This window comes from Maylandia zebra, linkage group LG16, assembly GCF_041146795.1.
Source record: "Maylandia zebra isolate NMK-2024a linkage group LG16, Mzebra_GT3a, whole genome shotgun sequence".
Classification (NCBI taxonomy): domain Eukaryota; kingdom Metazoa; phylum Chordata; class Actinopteri; order Cichliformes; family Cichlidae; genus Maylandia; species Maylandia zebra.
Window position 1 is genome coordinate 31088913 of NC_135182.1, and position 17909 is coordinate 31106821.

General features: G+C 41.2%; 1 protein-coding gene across 12 annotated transcripts in view; it reads left to right on the forward strand.

Annotated features, from left to right (window-relative positions):
* The window catches only part of tns1b (tensin 1b), a 197548-nt gene that overhangs the window by 34196 nt on the left and 145443 nt on the right, over positions 1-17909 (forward strand). The window contains exon 1 of one of the 12 annotated variants that reach the window (XM_076875266.1): positions 6985-7338. The exons of the other annotated variants lie outside the window; for them this stretch is intronic. Within the exon in view, the coding sequence (XP_076731381.1) occupies positions 7258-7338 (81 nt within the window). The 5' untranslated portion in view covers positions 6985-7257. Of the gene's footprint in view, positions 1-6984; positions 7339-17909 lie in introns of those variants that run through there. 12 annotated transcript variants of the gene reach the window in all.

Here is a 17909-nt window from a genome sequence, read left to right on the forward strand (position 1 = left end):
GGAGGGGGCATGTGTAACCCCAGCCACAATCTTTTCATAACCTACGGTAAGTAGTTTTTCTTATTCATTTATTTTATTTTTTATTTTTGTGCCAAACCAAGCAGTTTTTTTGTGCCTTAACTGCACCAGTTAGCGTTTTTTGTCTTTAACCTAATGTCTAAACATGGCCAGCAGATCAAAGCAAAATAATATTAAAAAAGCAAACACACTGAAAACTAATGTGATGAACATGGCAAAAATCATGCATTCTAAACAATAGTGCATTGTCTTTGTTATTATTATGAGCATGCTTTGCAGGAAGGGAAACTTGCCACAGATTTAGATGCAGCTTTAGCTCATCTATAGAGAACACTGGGTGTGATCGCTGATGAAACTTAATGACTCACAGCCTTTGACCGAAGATGTATGAGAAGTTATTTATTATTCTCGTGATTAAGATCTGCAGTTGCCAAATGACAAAGGAAATTTAATATTTGTGTGATCCTCAGCAGCCTGGCATGGTATGATGAGCTGGAGAGATAAGCGCGTTGGCACAGACACGTCAAAACAGCAGGATATTAGCAGATTGACTTGACATGGCACTTTCTCTGATTGTAGGTCCTGTGTTGATGAATAGAACCATTAATCCTGTAAAAGCAGCCACTGCTTAGTGTGTTAGTTCACACATCCTCATATGAACACAGCCACTTGCTACACTCAGCCCTTTGTTGCATTTGAAACATTCATTTGAATATTGTACTCGCACTGCTTATTTTATTAGTTTTTGATTTATGTGACTTTCTTATTTGACGTCAAAATTATCTGTCAGCCAGTATCTTTAAATTGCGGATGTGCTTATTGGACGATCTGATATCCTCGTGTTGGTGGTGTTCCCTCGTCATCATAAATAATGTTGTTCCAGGTTCAACATTGCAAGTGACCAATCACCTTCTCCTGACGTCATCCGCGACCTCGAAAAAAACAAACGCCTTCAAAAAATCTACTTCAATTGCGAGAAAAGAAACCGCCTCTGTAAGGACAATATGTATAATGCTTACCGTTTATTAAAGAAAAGTATCCTGAAATCCAAAGAATTCAAGTTCCTGGATCGGCGGACAGAAGCGGTTTCTCTTCTCACAAGTGAAGTAGATTTTTTTTAAGGCGGTATTTTTCAAAGGCAGAAAAGGGGGACGTCACAACAATGTGATTGGTCACTTGCAATGTTGAACCTGGAACAACATTTATTATGATGATGTGGGAACAACACCGACACGAGGATATCAGATCATCCAACCTTATTACGAACAGAATAGATCCTGTAATATATCTTATCTCATTCTGGTCAGAAGTATAAAACGAATTTCTTATCATGACAAGATTTTTTTTGTGTGTGTGAATTTGAACAGTTTGTTTGCTGTGCTTGCTACTTATTTCCCCTGGAGGATATTAAAGGCTCTAATAGGAAGATCAGATCCTCATGGCTTTGCTTTGGTTGGTTTCTTTTCATTAATTTGTAATTGCTATTAAAAATCCAAGTCATATACTCTGAAGAGATTGCAAGTATTAGGAATGCAGAGAGAGAGTTGTAGAAATAAGTTTACTGTGCATTTGGGTGAATCTGTGTAGGTGGAGAGGATATTTGGATAACCAATGCTAATGCATTTTATTATTTATGTGATAACTGCTTAAAAAGAGCATTAAATCTGGCCTTAACATGCCCCGACCTCACCACTCACAGGTGAGGTGAATAACGCTGACACCTTTTAGTGGGTGGGACATGTCAGAAAGAAAGTGAACAATTGGTCCTCAAAGCTGATGTGTTAGAAAGTGGAAAAACGAGCAAGTGTTATTTGTTATTAGTATTGCTATGTAATAAGGGACATAACAGATGGAGTCACCTGGGTCATCTATGGCTTTAAAGGGCCTTTTCACTAATGAACCTTAGAGTTTTTTAAAGAATAGGCCTGACCACCCTGAAATGCCTCACATCGTGTACTGCAGCCGTGTTATTGTTGCTTTCATGGGTCGGTGTGTTCTGGTGTTGGGCGGACGGTCCTTCCTCTCAGCAGAAAGAACAGAGGAAAAACGTGCACACACATGTGAGCGTTCTCAAAGGGAGGGCGGCGGGCCTGCATTGTTTGCAACAGATGGGAGTCACAGGGGTGTGTGTGTGTGTGTGTGTGTGTGTGTGCGCGTGTGTGTGTGTGGCCTGCTGGAGTGTGTTCTTCCTCTGTCTGTCAACAAGTGAACTCCCCTTCATGTAGCACGTCAGGACATCGGCCAAGATCACAGAACACACCCCTCTGCTGTTTGCACATTCACTCTCCCTTTATCTGCCTGCTTATCTACTATCTTCATCTATGTGATCACTGACTACAGACCCCTGTTTTTTTTTTTTTTTGTTTTTTTTTTTCAGGGGTTTTTTGTTTCTTCCGCCCTCTTTTTCATCCATGTCTGATAGCCTTTGCTTATTTTTTCTTCTTTTATCAGTTCAGTCTTTTTTTCCTTCTGTCTCTTGTTTTGAGCCCGTTGTAACAGGCTGGGCAGCTTTGATCTCACTCAGCTGTTTATCCGTCTTTACGTGGTTCAAGGACAGTGATCCGACAGCAGTTAATCTTCTTAATTGTCTCGCTGTCCGCTCTTGGCTCTGGTTTTACAAAAGAAACCGAAATGGTCAAGGTTAAAGATGTACTAAAACAAATTGAGTGATCTGATTAGTCGTAGAAATTTGCCCTTCTTTCCTTTCCTGCATTACAATCCCTCAGTCTCTGTAGTCCCGCTTTATAATTTATCGCCAGGCTACACCAAACAGCCACAACATTAAAACCACTAACAGGTGAAATGAGTAATATAATTCATCCTGTTACAAAAAGTTGCCATTCTTCTGGATGTTACTTTGATATTCAATTCAATTCAATTTTATTTATATAGCGCCAAATCACAACAAAAGTTGCCTCAAGGCGCTTCATAGATACAGAGAAAAACCCAACAATCATATGACCCCCTATGAGCAAGCACTTTGGCGACAGTGGGAAAGAAAAACTCCCTTTTAACAGGAAGAAACCTCCGGCAGAACCAGGCTCAGGGAGGGGCCGGGCCATCTGCTGCGACCGGTTGGGGTGAGAGAAGGAAGACAGGATAAAAGACATGCTGTGGAAGAGAGACAGAGGTTAATAACAGGTATGATTCAATGCAGAGAGGTCTATCTAGGATATCTGTGCAGCACTTCCAGCAGGACAGGGCATCCAGCCACACCGCAAACCTGCTCGTGAACCCGAGCTGACCTGACTTCAAACTCCCCAGATCAAACTGAACATCTGTGGGCTGCACCACAACAAGCCCGATCCACGTAGGGTCCAACCACTGGAAACAAAGCAGTGTCAGATACCCCCAATGACGTCCACACCCCAACAGGTTAGAGCTGTTTTGGTGGCAAAAGGGGAACCTGGACAATAGTTGGGCGTTGGTTTTAATTGTTTTGGCCGATCGCCGTTTGAACAAATACTTGATAAGAAATCAGGGATGCAGTTTGTTCAAAAACCACCAGTGGGTGCTGCTGCTGCACTTAGTTTCTGTTTGATTTTTGGTGGCCTTATAGTGAAATAATGTGACTGGGGTAAAAAAGACTTTGAGTATCTTGTAGAAATTCATTAACTTGATACAGTTTCCTCTGTTACTGTATATAGAAGGCGTTATGACTATAAAAAAATAAATTATGCATCATGCACTGTTACATGAGAGTGTGTTGACAGATAATGTGGAGGATGACTTTATGCAAGAACATAGTGTGCAGTGCTGTGACTGCTTTTATTTCAGCACAGCTAAGCTCTGCTGGACAACTCTTCAGTGCTCTGTCATTCTCTGACAGTTATGATTGGGAAGGTCATTGGATTGATTTCACACATGAGGGGCAAGAAGAAAGAAGTAAACAAACAAAGCTTCCTGTCCTGTCATTTCTCAGATGGTAATCAAGCTGCTGACCATGTGGTCAAAAAGCCAATGTCTTGCCACCTACAGCTCTGCCACAGTATAATTTAAGAGGCTAAGGTAGTAATTTCTATATCTTTTTTTAGAATGTAGAAAAACAGTGGGGTGTTAAATGACGTCCAAAAACAAATTGATTTCCAGCAACATGTCAGCTGTGCTGTCCCATCAACATGTGTGCCAGACAGTGTAAAGTCTCACAGGACTGTTGATGTTCAAGTGCTGAATGTTAAGTTGCAGTTAGTTTGTGTTTGGTCCTTTTTTTTTTTTTTTTTTTTTTTTGGTGCAAGTGTGACAGGATAAGCATTGCTGCTGGAGCTGCGTTTCATTAAAGCAAAGGCTTCTCAATGAGAGATTTGAGATGTCTACTTCTATTAGCTATGAAAAGATACTAAAATATTTTAAATAAATAAATAGAATAAAAAAGCAGGCAAAAACAAGGAGTCTTAATATTTAAATTCTCCACATTTGATGTTTCCCTGGCTTCTTTCTCGTTTTTGACTGGGACCAGCAGTGCAGGGGTTGGCACAATCTCCTTAGACCTAAGGTCCTGGGTTAGAATCTACTAGATGGCTGAAGTTTGTATCCCTGTAATCTGCACAGTCTGATTTACACCTACAGTCCAGAGACATGCATATTGGCTAAATTGATGTTTCTAAATTGGCCGTAGGTGTAAATGTGAGCATGAATAGTTATGTCTCTCTGTGTTAACCCTGTCCTGTCCATGGTGTACACTGGTTCTTGCCCCCGTGACAGCTGGGATAAACTTCAGCCCCCCCACCCTGAACTGCAAAGGTGGAAGTAGATGTATGTACTGGATGGCAATGAGCGACGAGGGATTATCATAATCCGTGACTTCGCTGGACTGTGTGATGGGGCTTTAGCTGCCTCTAAGTGGCCAAAACTCAATAACACAAAATCTTAATTAAAATGTGTCTAAAACTTACAAACTTTTGAAAACTCTGTGTCATTGGTAATAATTCACTGACCACTAAACCATCCAACTCTAATTAAATGCTATCATTTAATGAATGAAAGCACCATTAACTGAAGCAATTATAAACTCAACTAGGACTCGTGCTGATGACAGGTGGTCCTCTTGAAGAGCAGTTTTTAATCTGAAAGTGTGAATTGAAGCCATGCGTACTATATAACTTCTTGTTGTGTCAGGCTTTGCATCCTTGTGTGTGTCCGTGTGTTTTTCGTTTCGTCTGTAACCTCGTATCCTTTAGCGAATGTCTGTGTAGGTGGTGGCCTGCAAGAAGTACTGGGCCACTAGTCCTCTGTGCCAAAGGGTGAGTATGCATGACTGTTTCTGTGTGTGGGTGGGTTTGTGTATTTACACACCATGTGAGAAAATTGTGAAGATGTGCGCGAGAGGGTGGAGAAGGAAAAGGTGGTTATTGGTGGATGTTTGTGTATATGAATGTGGTGAACTTGATAGTTTAAATGACATGTATTTATGTTTTGAGGAAATTGTGGGCTGGGATTTTTCTGAGTGTTTTTGTTTATCTCTGATGGGAAATGATGGGTTTGAGTGCACACGTGGGTAGGCTCAAGTAGTATGGAGGATTGTGTGTGCGTTTGTGTGTGCGCGCATGTGCATGAAAAACCTGCAGAAAGGGATAAAGAGTCATGGGGCTAACATGGTCATTGATGAGCAGTGAGAACTTAATGAGGCAGCTTTTACTTCCTGGCCCCTGTGTTCTTTCTCCCTTTTGTAAAGTGTGAAGAGGGAGTGGGGTCTGTTTAAAGCCACTTCCTGTCACTAACCAAGCATGTTGTTTTTGTTTTTGTATTTCTGCACACAAGAGATAAAATGTCAGTCAAATTCAATGTACTGATCGAGCACCAAAACTGCAGTTCCTGGAATGACCACCAGAGGCTGTCCCCATAGACTACCATGTTAAAATGACCAACTTTAAAGTAGAAACAAACATGACCCTGAGACTGGTTGGCGCCTCACTCGCAATCGCATATCACTATTTAATCATTTAATGAAATTGGTCATTCCTTCATTCATTATTGCAGTGATGTCTTGTGCCATTTCACACTCCTAGTGTTAGTCAGGTTGCAGCTGATGGTGCGTGGCATAACAAGCAGATACTGTTTTAGAGCAGCGTGATCATGGTTAGGATTGCAAAGAGGCATGTTGTGCTGCTCTGAAAACTTCTTTGCAATTGCTTTGGTTGTGAGCAGGTTGCCATGGGAGCTCTGTAGATTGCATGGAAGACACAGCTTGTCTGCAAGCACTTGCCAACTTGTCGCTGAGGGGTGGCAAAACTGAGAACTGCAATGCAAACTGGAAAGGCAGCCTGCTTGCCTTCAAAGTAAAAGTTTTGTGCCTTATGGCTACAACCAACATATTTCAAAAGGAGCAACTTTTACTTTGAAGGCAAACTGTCTACCACTTGTAAGTAAGGTTTGCACTTGTTTAGACAAGATGGTATTTTCTATGCAAACCATGAAAGTGGCAACTCAACTTTTTTTTTTTCTTATTTACATTTTTAAATTTAAATATTTAGGAAAGCAGGTACCAAAGGAGTTGGTGCAAATTTCCCTTGAGAAAAGACTAGAAAAAATAAATTGCATGTGCCTATTTTTGATTTCCAGAGTGATTGAAAGTTGCATTTTTTGATGTCAGGAGAAATGTCAGTGAAGATTTACCTCAAAGGTAGGTAGGTAAAAGCAGGCGGCGTGGAGTTTATGAAATATTAAAATGGGCTTAATACAGAAATGCACAAGGAAAGCATGCAGGAGAGAGGCGTAGAAGGTGGGAGGGAGGTGAAGTGCCATGGATGCTGTGGGGGGACGAGCAGGGAGGGGTGGGATCAAGGGATGAATGAAATTAAAAGTGGTGAGGCTTAGAGGGCTAAGGAGGGAGGGAGACATGGGATGAGAGAGAGGGAGAGGAGGCGCAAAAGAGATGGATAATAAGTGGACTATACCCCCTCCCCCTTTGCTCCCGTGGAGAGGTAGGGGCAGCCTGACCCCCCTCAGTTAAAAAAACCAAAAAAAAAAAAACCTTTGTGAACCTTTCCCCGGCAGAGAGAACGGGAGGCAGACCAAGCGCAGAGCAGAGGAGAGGCAGTAAGGATCCAATTTAGAGCAGACACATAGAGGGAAAACAGCAAGCCGGACACTGAGGAAGAGGCAGAAAGAAGAAGCTGTATTTATGTCCTGGATGGTCATGGCTTTGCAGTGCTGGGCTACTCTTCTTCTTCTTGGATTAAACTTAAGGAAGCCCACTGGTCTGTAGCAGCCCCAGCAGCAGCATCACTCCTGTCCGTCACCATGCCGTCTGTCTCTCTCAGCTTGCCCACAGCTCTGGCTGGACCTGCACGCACTTGGGTCTGCCTGTCTTGCATGTTCTGGGTGAGAAAAGTTTCCAGTCAGATATTTTTAGGAGTTCACAGGATGTCTGACAGCAGAAATTTTAGCACAATTTCTCTGCAGCTCTAATATGTCAGAGTGAAATCATGTGTATAAGTCAGTAGGGCTGACTCACGTGGGACATAGTGTGACGATGCAGTGGGCATGATATTTTCTGTAAAAAAAGGTTTATGCTTCAGATTATTTGGGAGCCCTGCTCAGGGGATTTATTGGGTGGTCTGCTTTCGGGGGTTGGGTGGAGGGTTGGGACCCCGGCTGTGGGGGGCCTTGGCACGGTGACACATTTGAATGTGGGAGATATTATGAAGGAGAACGGGAGGGCGTGCAAACGCGAGACAAACCTCTGCACTGTCTGTTTCGTTTCAGTAACATGTTCTTGTGTTTTCTTTGCTCCGTGTGCACGCTGAAAACTTTTCTGCTCCGACTTTGAGTTGAATTAAATGCTCTCCTTACTCACCCATTCCCACTCCCTCACTCCCCCTGTGTCCCGCTCTGTTTCGCACTAGGTGGTTGGGACACACAGCTATTTTTTGCTTTCTCTTGTATAATTCAATCTGCCGCGCATTCCCGCTCACAGTGAGGGGTTGTTTGTGCACTTGTGTGCCCTCTGGTCAGTGTTTGTGCGTGTGTGAGTGTCCATCCTAAATGTGCTGTGACTACGGTCTCGACATGTCTTAAAACACTGTGAGTGCTTTTCCTAATTTGTGCTGATATGAAAGAACATTCCTGTCTCAAATATACGACATTGCTTGCTGCTCTCCACGTTTTTTTTTTCAGCTGAATAGAGGATGAAAGAGGAGACTGGTTTGAATAGACCATTGAGATCCATCCTTCCCCATTCTGCAGTGGTCCTTTGGGACATGACTGCACACCACTGGCAGAGCTGCAGCTCTTGGCGTGAGGACTGGATAATCTTACAGAGCTCTTCATCAGTTAATTACCATTCTTTCTTTTGAGGAGCGGGGGGCGAGGTGAAGGGGGGGGGGGGGGTTGTAAAAGAATCTCAATGCCCCCCAGCTAAGCTCTGGGTCACTGATTGACTGCATCAGAGCGGTGTATGACAAAGCGAGCTCACTTAAGGGGGCGGGATTCAGTGTTAATAGCAGATCTTTGTTTGGTGCTAAAATGGCCCTAATTTGGGCACACCTTATTCCAGCAGCCTGGTGTTGTGGGTTATACGAGCTTTGCACCCTTCTGACCTGTTTGCTGGACAGACTAATCCTTTATCAAGTTTTTTTTTTTTTTTTTATGCTGAAAGAGAAGGTGTCTGTGCATGATCATTTCTGAAATTTCCTAAAACGGACAGTGCCACTTTAAGGCCAGATCGATCTGAAGAAATGCTGAGGAGAGAAAAGAGCTGAATATTAAGCTCCAATCACTTTGCTCTTCCTGAAGTGACTGAAAATGTGTAGCTTTCGCCCCTTTCTGTGATGACTTCTGACCTTTTGAAGGATTTCTTAAAGCTATAAACATTTTCATTTAGAAACTTTGTTGAATGAGATATCTTAAAAATGTGTAGCTCTGGAAAACACCCAATGGCAACTTCCAGGGCTGAAATATAAACCCGTTATCCAGTCTGTGTAGCTTCCCAGTCATCTAGGTCATGGTCATTTTAAGCATTTGCAATGAAGGTAGCTGGACTTCTTTTTGGTTCATGAAGACCTGAAGAATTGTGAAGTTTCATCTCATTTAAGAAGCATCTTCAGTTCCAGCTACAGAGTTATTAAAACCCCTTGAAGGGTTAAATGCCTGGGACTCTCCATCAGTATTTAGAACTGAAGAAGCCTCTCAGATGACACGTGAAACGTCTTCCTGAAGTCGAGCTCCCTTCATTGCAAGTGCTTAATAATAAGCAGCAGTTCCTCTAGTGTCAACTTGATGTTCGCTTGAAAGAGCGAGTCAGCCCTGATATTAAAATTCCAAACTTTAAACCACAAAGAAATATGTTTAAAAGGCTGTTTTCATCTCTAAACCTAATTGTGGCTTTTATGCCAGCTGTAAAGGTTGTAAAGTTTTATATAATTGATCTATTTAAATTAAATTAAGGCTTAAATCTCATCATTTAGGGGCATTGGCACTTTAAGGGATTGTGGGTGCCAACAAAGCCACTATAGATGCTGTTTACTAATTTAAAGGGCTGGCATCTGTGCAGCACTATCAAAATACGCATAACAGCTGATCTCTGGGCTACTTTCGTATTTATGCTGTTGTTGGTTCTTTAGTTTTAACCCCTGTCACAGGGAACATAGAAGTCATCATAGATAAAGAACTTGATTATAGTGAGGGAAAGCGAGTGTTAAAAACAGTAAAATCTGTCCACTGCAACCATTTTCCCCACTGAGCTTATCTTCATGCTCCTATCTCTGCTTTTGCTGACTTTTCTGTTTAATTAACTCTTCAACAAATCAGCATTCTGCCAGTCAACGTTGGGCTTTGCACTAACTCTTGGTGAACCAAAAGCAAGCACGTCTGGACTGGGCTGGTTGCATACCCAAAATCTTTGACTCTGCCAAAGACGTGAGGAGACACAAATGTCTTAACATAAATTAAGCTTGAGTTCTAACAAAACCAAGATGGGGAGGGTGACAGTGCTAAACTTGAGTTGACAAACAGACAGGAGGCGTCATGGTGGCTTTTTTCAGCCTATGATTTACTCAAATTTGTCTTTAAGGAATGTGTTTTACATTGCAAAGACGAGGCGACCCATTGCCACAAATCTCTTTTCCAAGATTAAACATAAAAACAGAAAAGGGACTGTCCATTTGATGATGAAGTCTGCATACTGTAGACGTCCTCCTTGAACAGATGGGAAAGTGAGTACAGCTGCAAAAGCTGTTATGAAGAGACTGGTCTGTAGAATAGAATGATACAAAGTGGGAGACTGGGCACCTGACAGCGAGTAAGTTCAGCTTCAGGAAACAGACTGGCTTCTGGAACTAGACGAGATCTGTTCCTTAGCCTCCAATGGGGAGGGCTTCCTCTTGTCAGAGCAGGATAAAGGAAGATTTTTCCAGCATGGAAGCTGAAAGAAATGCTTAGAGAAATATAGGAAACGGCAGGAGCGACTTGAAGGACGCAGGAAATGAATAGAAGATGCTGCGGGCGAAACGGGAGGGCAAAGTATTTACGGATGATGAGAAAGGCCTTGAAAGAAGACCTTCAGTAGAGTGCTGACCCTCCGCCAGACACTTTGAATAATTAATGAATGCCAAAAAGGGTTTTAGGGATTTTTTTTCAATTTTTTTTTTTTAATCAGGTTTCTCTGTAGGGGCCTGGAAAAGCAATGAAATGCCCTTTACCAGCCCACAGCCTATAAAGTTTAAAAGCCATGCAAATCCTGTTGACATTCAGGAGCAGTAGGTTATTAACACACCCACTTACTTTGGCCTTTAGACCAAACAGGCAAGTTGATAGGATATGTGCCGGATAGAGCAGGGCGATATGGCCAAAAATATTTATCACGATATATATTTGAAAATTTGCGATAACGATATAACCGACGATATAATTGATGCGAGACAAAATACAACTCCACAACATTACTAGCGCAAAAAGACAACCTTCCATTTATTTTCACTTAAACAAGAAGCTGGTTTTTATGTACATTAAAGCTTTATAAAAATGTAACAGTGCAAATGCAAATTCCTTGCTGAAAGTTTAACCAAAAGGCATTTCCAGTAGAAATGGGCTGACATATCCTGAGCATAACCATGTATAATATCCACTGAAGTTAAAAAGAGGTGCTTTGCAACATTAAACTGCAGTGTGCAGTACGTATTTTTCGGACCATAAGGTGCACGGGATTATAAGGCACATTAAGCGAAACAAAGCAGTCAGATAAATCAAACTTTATTAAACTCATTCTTCTTGCTTCCTCCACTTCTGTACCATTGATTCATTAATGTTGAATTCTCTGGCAGCTGCTCTATTCCCATGTTGTTGCAGTATATTAATGACTAACCTCGTATTGTGGATGGATTATCTCAGTTGTTCTCCTGACTGAAGATTGGTCCGTTTACAGCATCCTGCCATGCGATTGCATTTGTCTCTAACCATGAAGAACCTTCACGTTAACTTTTATAAGTGGAAAAGTGTTAGTGTTCGTCCTCCAGCTTCACTGTTTATGTTATGCTAACATAGCTGTGTCGCTAGCGATCACGTAGCACATCATTATATACCAGCTAGCCCAACTTCAGTAACCCTACAAACGTCACTGCTGTTTAGTTTCCTGTCTTCATTTATGTTGGAAGTGATAGCAGAGCTGTACGTTTGATTTTTTTCAGAAATCTCTCCGTCAGAACATGCTATATCATGCTTAGGTAACTAGCGAAACTAGCGAGCTAACTTCCGCTAGCTTCCTGCTAACTTCTAACTCCGTTAAATGTAATAACTTTTGTTTTCATGGATGCCTGGAAGTTAAACTTTATAGTTACACCTGGTAAAGCAGCAATGCTGATCGTTTTATTAAAGATGAAAGAATTTAGACAGTTTTTAACTCTAAGTGATGCTGCAGTGTTGTTTGACCTGAAGCATACGGAGTTTAGGACCCAGATTACTCCCAGACTTAAGAGCATCTTAGTCCGACAAATATGACAATAACAACGGCCGCTTGCATGTTCTGCAAAAAAATGTGCTTTGTTGTGTATCTGACGGACAAACACCAAACCAGTTCCACATCACTGAAGTTGCACCATTTTTACAAACCAATTCTGGTTCATCTGTTTCACTCAACAATCGGCCATGTGCGTATGAAAACAAAGGCACTGCGCATGCGCGTTTTACTCCCATTCTATCGCGATATTTCATTTTCCTATCGTTGCCTAACATTATACCGGTATTACCGTGAACGGTATAATATGGCCCAGCCCTAGTGCCGGAGTGTCGGTAGCAGTGACCAGGTGCCTCTGATCTAACTATAACCACAGTCTCACATATTGGCCTCACACTTCTGTCGGAGCAAATATTGACGTCGGCTGAACCTTCACAGTTTCGAGGGATCAAAGAACTCCTCCGGATGATCGATATCCATTAACGTACAGACGCTGTAGTGTCAGAGTTGGGTCTCAAAAGGATCGTTCTGGGAATTTGTGTCATCTGAAGAATGTTAGGTTGGTGGTCTTTAGTTGTCTTGACTTGAAAATCAAAACATGCTGCAAGCCTGTTGTTACTACTCCAGCCTCCATGCCTTTATGCAAGTTGCATGGTCTCATGGTAGTGCCCATTTGTGTAGTCCTTGACTATGCAGACAGAGGGATTTTGGGAGTTCTACAAATGCATGCAGTCTTCCAAAAAGCCATCACAGTTATGTATTAATCGAAAGCTGAGTTGTTGAAAAGTTGGCTCTAACGGGAAAGGAAGCCACTTACCGAAAAAAAGATTAAATGGCAATAAAACATAGATAAGAAGCCCAAAAACTTCACAGCTGCAACACATAGAAGTGGGTTAGCATATCTCTGTGTAGTACCTACTGTCATCCTGGATGTTGTCTACTTTTGGCCGTTTTCCGACACGCTCTCTGAGCTCATCTCCTTTTCCACTCTCCCTTTTCTGTCTCTCTCTGTTCGTAGTTAGCTTCTGCCTCAATCCCATTGCCTAAGATTACCTCTGATTGGGGAAAAGTGCTCCGCATGTGTGGCCCCCTTTGAAATACATCACCACTCCTAACCGTAACATCTGCGTTTATGTTACCCCAAATATTTTTTCTCTCCCTTGAGTGAGTTTGCCTCACAGTTACATTCTGGGTTTGATGCTGACCCACTTGTTGACATGTTGGGGAGTTTTGTCATCTTTATCTTTGTGTGGCTTCTTCTCACGGTCGTGACTTAGATGAAAAATCATGAACAACAAAAAGGGACGTTTAACTCTTGCTCATTGATTTACAAGAGATGTTGAGCTTTGTGTAATACCCCCACCCGCCCCTTTTGGTCCTGAGGGACCCCCTCAGCTTTGTCTATGCTTCACTGGGCGCATTGGTCCTAAACCTCCCATGGTATTCTGGTTTTCTGTGACAGGAAGTTTGGAATTCAGAAACGTAATTAGATTGCCTCATTTTACTCTACCTAATCCAGGGATACTGGCTGCTAGACTGCTGTAAAGTTAGTTTATCTACATTTTCATTGGTGACATTAGACACCATGCTCATTAAACATTTGTGTCCACTTTAGTAGAAATATTACTTTCTCTGAAGAGCTTAACCCACCTGGCCTCTTAGAAAGTTTAATACTTGTCCTTTAAACCTCTGCTTATCCCAAAGTCATGTCTATCACATGGCTTGTTTGAGTCTGGCGAATCCATGACTTTTTGCTTTTGTTACTTTATGATTAAAATGACCTTTAACCAAATATACTGGAGTCTTTGGCTTGTTTCATGGATTTTATCTTAGTTTTTGACTGTTAAGAAACACTTTGTTATATTTTTTTAGGTACCATCTTGTTTAAATAAAGTATATTCTTCACTCTTCCTCAACAACAGCTTTCTACCTTTTGTCTCCCTCTCTGGATTCTGCTTTTGTGCTAGACAATAATTTAATACAGGTGACCTCACTCAAGGAAATGCCTTAGACTTTGAGAACAAGGAGGGTCAAAGGTGAACATTTGAGAAGTAGAACAACAATGTGGACTGGCTGTAGAGTATGCTCTTGAGTGTGTGTAGGTGTTTGAACCTGGTAATAATTAAGGCAGCTAACAGGAAGCGCACTGTGGTACCTGGGGCCACGTTTATTGCAAAACTAATCTGCAATTTTGTAATGCAGTCACCAGTGATGTACAGATTTTAACATATTAAAGCTGTACCTGCGCCAGAAAAGAAGTATAGAAACAAACATTTGTAGAGGTTTAAGCTAGAAATTTAGGTCAGTTGATCATCAGCAGTTCAGTGGATTCATGTAACGCTATTTTAGGTTTTTCTGTTTACATTAATCAGATTAAGGTACAACTATAGCCAAGTATTCCTTGTTGCTGCTGACTGGTAAATCTGTTGTGGATTTTCACCTCTGTTCTCTGATTATTAGAGGCTCATGCTTTCATTGTTGGGCTTTAGTTTGACTTCACAAACATTTTCTTTGGAGGAGATGAAAAAGAAGAAGCAGGGGAAAAAAGTGATCACTTGATTATGATTGGATTATGAAGAAAAAACAAACTCTGGTATTCTGATGTATTTCCATCTCACTACTTACCTGAACTTTAAACATTACAGTACATCTCATTTAAGAATTGTTACACCCTTGCTAATTAAAGAGACGTACATTCGAACCCTTTCTGCTCACAGTAGGAAGGTGATTGAGAGAAAAATGTCAAAGAAGATTCAAACGTTTACTGTGTTGTTTATCGACCCCGTGTTTAGTGCTGAAAGTCACCTTATATGGATATGCTTCATATCTCATGTGTGCAGTAGACTAATTGCAAGCCAAAACATTCCTTACATGTACACGTAGACTCGAATTTTCAAGCGTCTTCAGTGCCAGAGCACAACTTAGCAGCCAAGTTAAACTTCTGTAATTTTTAAAAAAATACAGCAACAAAGCACAAACACGGTTTAAAGCCAGGAAACATGTCACCTTTTTTAATCTGATTCCAGAAATCGAGCACATTTGTTTGAGAGCCTGACATCATGATAAAGCACTCTGTGGAGATTAAGAGAAAGGACGAGGAGCTTTCTCCTTAACGCTGGGCTTTACTTCTCCTGTTTACTAGCCGTCCACTTGCTTGATTTGTCCCAATGAGAGTCACAGAGCTTCTTAATGCCATGATAACCTACTACTTTGGACTTGATCTAAGACCTCCTGTGGTTACCTGTGCATTCAAGAGTGAGGCCAAACAACGCTCATTGGAAGCGGCGCTGACAGCATCATGCTGCGCTGCCCGTGCATTTATCCAAAAGGGATCGGGGGAGCTTCGAGATTCTTTAATTATTTGAATTCATGCTCAGGTGGTTGGCTTGGTTTAGTTTTGCTGGTGCTATGAATAATTTTCTGCACTTTTTAGATTTTCTTTATATTTTTTGTATTTTTAGATAAGATTTAGGTTGGGAAAAGCAGAAGAAGCTCTCATCAGGAAATAATAAGATCTAATCATAAGAACAAAGTCCCCCAAAACATGTCATCCCCATTCTTCCTTCATCTGGGGTTATGGTTTTAGTTTCACTCGTCCCATCCAAGAGCGTCTGCCTCTGCCAACCCAGCACGATATGGAGCTCATGCTGTTTCCCTCAGCAGTTTCCTCCTATGATGAACTTTGGCTGTCTTTGATTAAACCCATTTTTATCCTTCTGAATCTAAACCTTTGGCAGGCACTGTCTGCTTTTTTATTTGGAGCTTGTAGCTCTCTATGTTCCGCATGTATAATTTATTTTCATACGCTGCTATATGACAACGCTGCGAGGGAAAGTTCAGAAGGTTCAACTGTTTTCTTTAGACAAAGTTTATCTCAGGCGATTTTGAGATTTTCTGTAAAAACAAATGAAGCTGAAATCTTATCAATTGCTTAATACGGATTTGCTGTAACATTTCGAAACAGATACCTGAGTCCAAGCCAGGAAACGATACTGTAATTGTGTTACAGCAGTAATAAAGAATTTCTTTTGAGGTTGCAGACAAAAGAAAAGAGCAGCTCTTTAAAGTTGAATAAGTAAAAACAAGAATAAGCAAAGTGGGATCAACAGATTGACAATTAATGCGTTTCCTGTTACATGATTAAATTGATGAGTATCCAACATTTTCTGTTTGATAAATAAAGTTTTTGTTTTTAAATTATCTCATTAGTATGAAAAAAGTATCACAGCCACCGATTATAGTTTGTTTTGCATCTATAATATCATTTTAGATGTCATCTGCAGCTCTTTCTAGGACCTAACTGATTTCAATGTAAAAATGCAAATGTGCAATGTGATTGGATTGAACCTGGTAAAGCCCTTGTGTGGTTTATAATGAACCTCATCAAGGTTGAAACATCACGGTTATAACATAAGAGAGCTGACAGACCTATTGTGTTGCCGATATGGGGTTAATCACACACACTAATGTTAATTTGATATGATGTTCCAAAACCATTTTAACATGCTAACATTTGCTAACTGGCAATAAACAAACTTATAGAACAGCTGTGATCTGAAATTAGACCTGACTGTAGCAGAGTGTCTAAGGGATCAGTGAAGATGGTTAAACTCCAGTGTGATGCCAATACTCTGGCCACTGTAGGAACTAGTGGGTTGTGTTATGGCGGTCTGCACCTGGTGCATGTGTTTTACCACACTATCTTGCCCTACAACACGTTTTTCTTTTCTTTTTTTTAAGGTTGGAATAGGTGGAGAAAAAGTACCTAATCTAAGTTACGTACTCCTGAGTGACACTGAATAACTGCTAGGCTGGTTGCTGATTGGTCAAACTTGAATCAAATACCTTTACAAAAAAAATTATTATAATTTTTTAAAATTCAGCAACCTAGTGGAAGCAAGAGGAAGAATAGTACGCTGCTCCTCTTAAAGAAAGCTATCAGCAATGTAAAATTAGATATAAAAACTAAAAACAGATAACACGGCAGCACCTCCCTGCATACTTTCTGTCTACTTGCACCATCAGTACTGACGTCATGGTTGAAGCTGTTGCAGAAATATTTCATTACCGCGTGTGTCTATTTGTTTCTACATTGCAATAGAGACAGATGCTAAAAGGGTTAGTTAGGGTGCATGCGTCCTAACTAGCTCCTAACCCCCCCCCCCAAAAAAAAGAAAAAAGTTCATACAACCTTGCACTTGATATGGGTTGAATCTAATGAGCACGTAGACTATGTTTTTACCACATTTACACACACACACGCTGGAAAAGTGTTGACCTAACTGCAGTTTAAAATCCAGGATCGTGCTTTGATCTCAAAGGATAAACTTGAAACTTTGGCAAACATTTGTCCACGGACTCACAGCTGTGACTTTCTTCACTAAAGTTGCCTTAGACTCATGTGGTAACTTCCAGCAACACTTTCACCTCATCTTCGGTCCAACCACAGAAATCTCTATCTACCTGTGCAGTGTTTTCCGAAAACAAACCAGCCTTCTCGATCCTGTTTGCATAAAGAACACACACATGCATGTTGTCTGTGAAAAGGGAGGTTAATATGTATTTAGTGGGTTGCAGATAGAGATTATTTCTGAAAATGGAGGTTAAATGGATGTAGACTAAGCCTCGAGGGCCGGTGTCCTGCAGGTTTTAGATGTATCCTTGATTCATCACAGCTGATTTAAATGGCTACATTGAACTAAAATGAACTAATCATTTGATCCAGGTGTTTAGACCCAGGGTGATATCTAAAACCTGCACGACACCGGCCCTCGAGGCCTGCCGTTGGCCGAGCCTGTCATAGGGGATTGTCAATGAAGAACCTTGAGATACTGGTTGGTGTGGTGTTCTGCGTTAAAATTCAGGACCTAACATAAAAAGTCACAGATTGTGTCTTTGTTGTGTTTCGGTAGGAGGGCTGACCACCTCTATTGTTCCCCTACCTTTCTCCATTGCTTCCTATGCTACTCACAAAGTTGAATGAGTACCAGATTGTGACAACTTA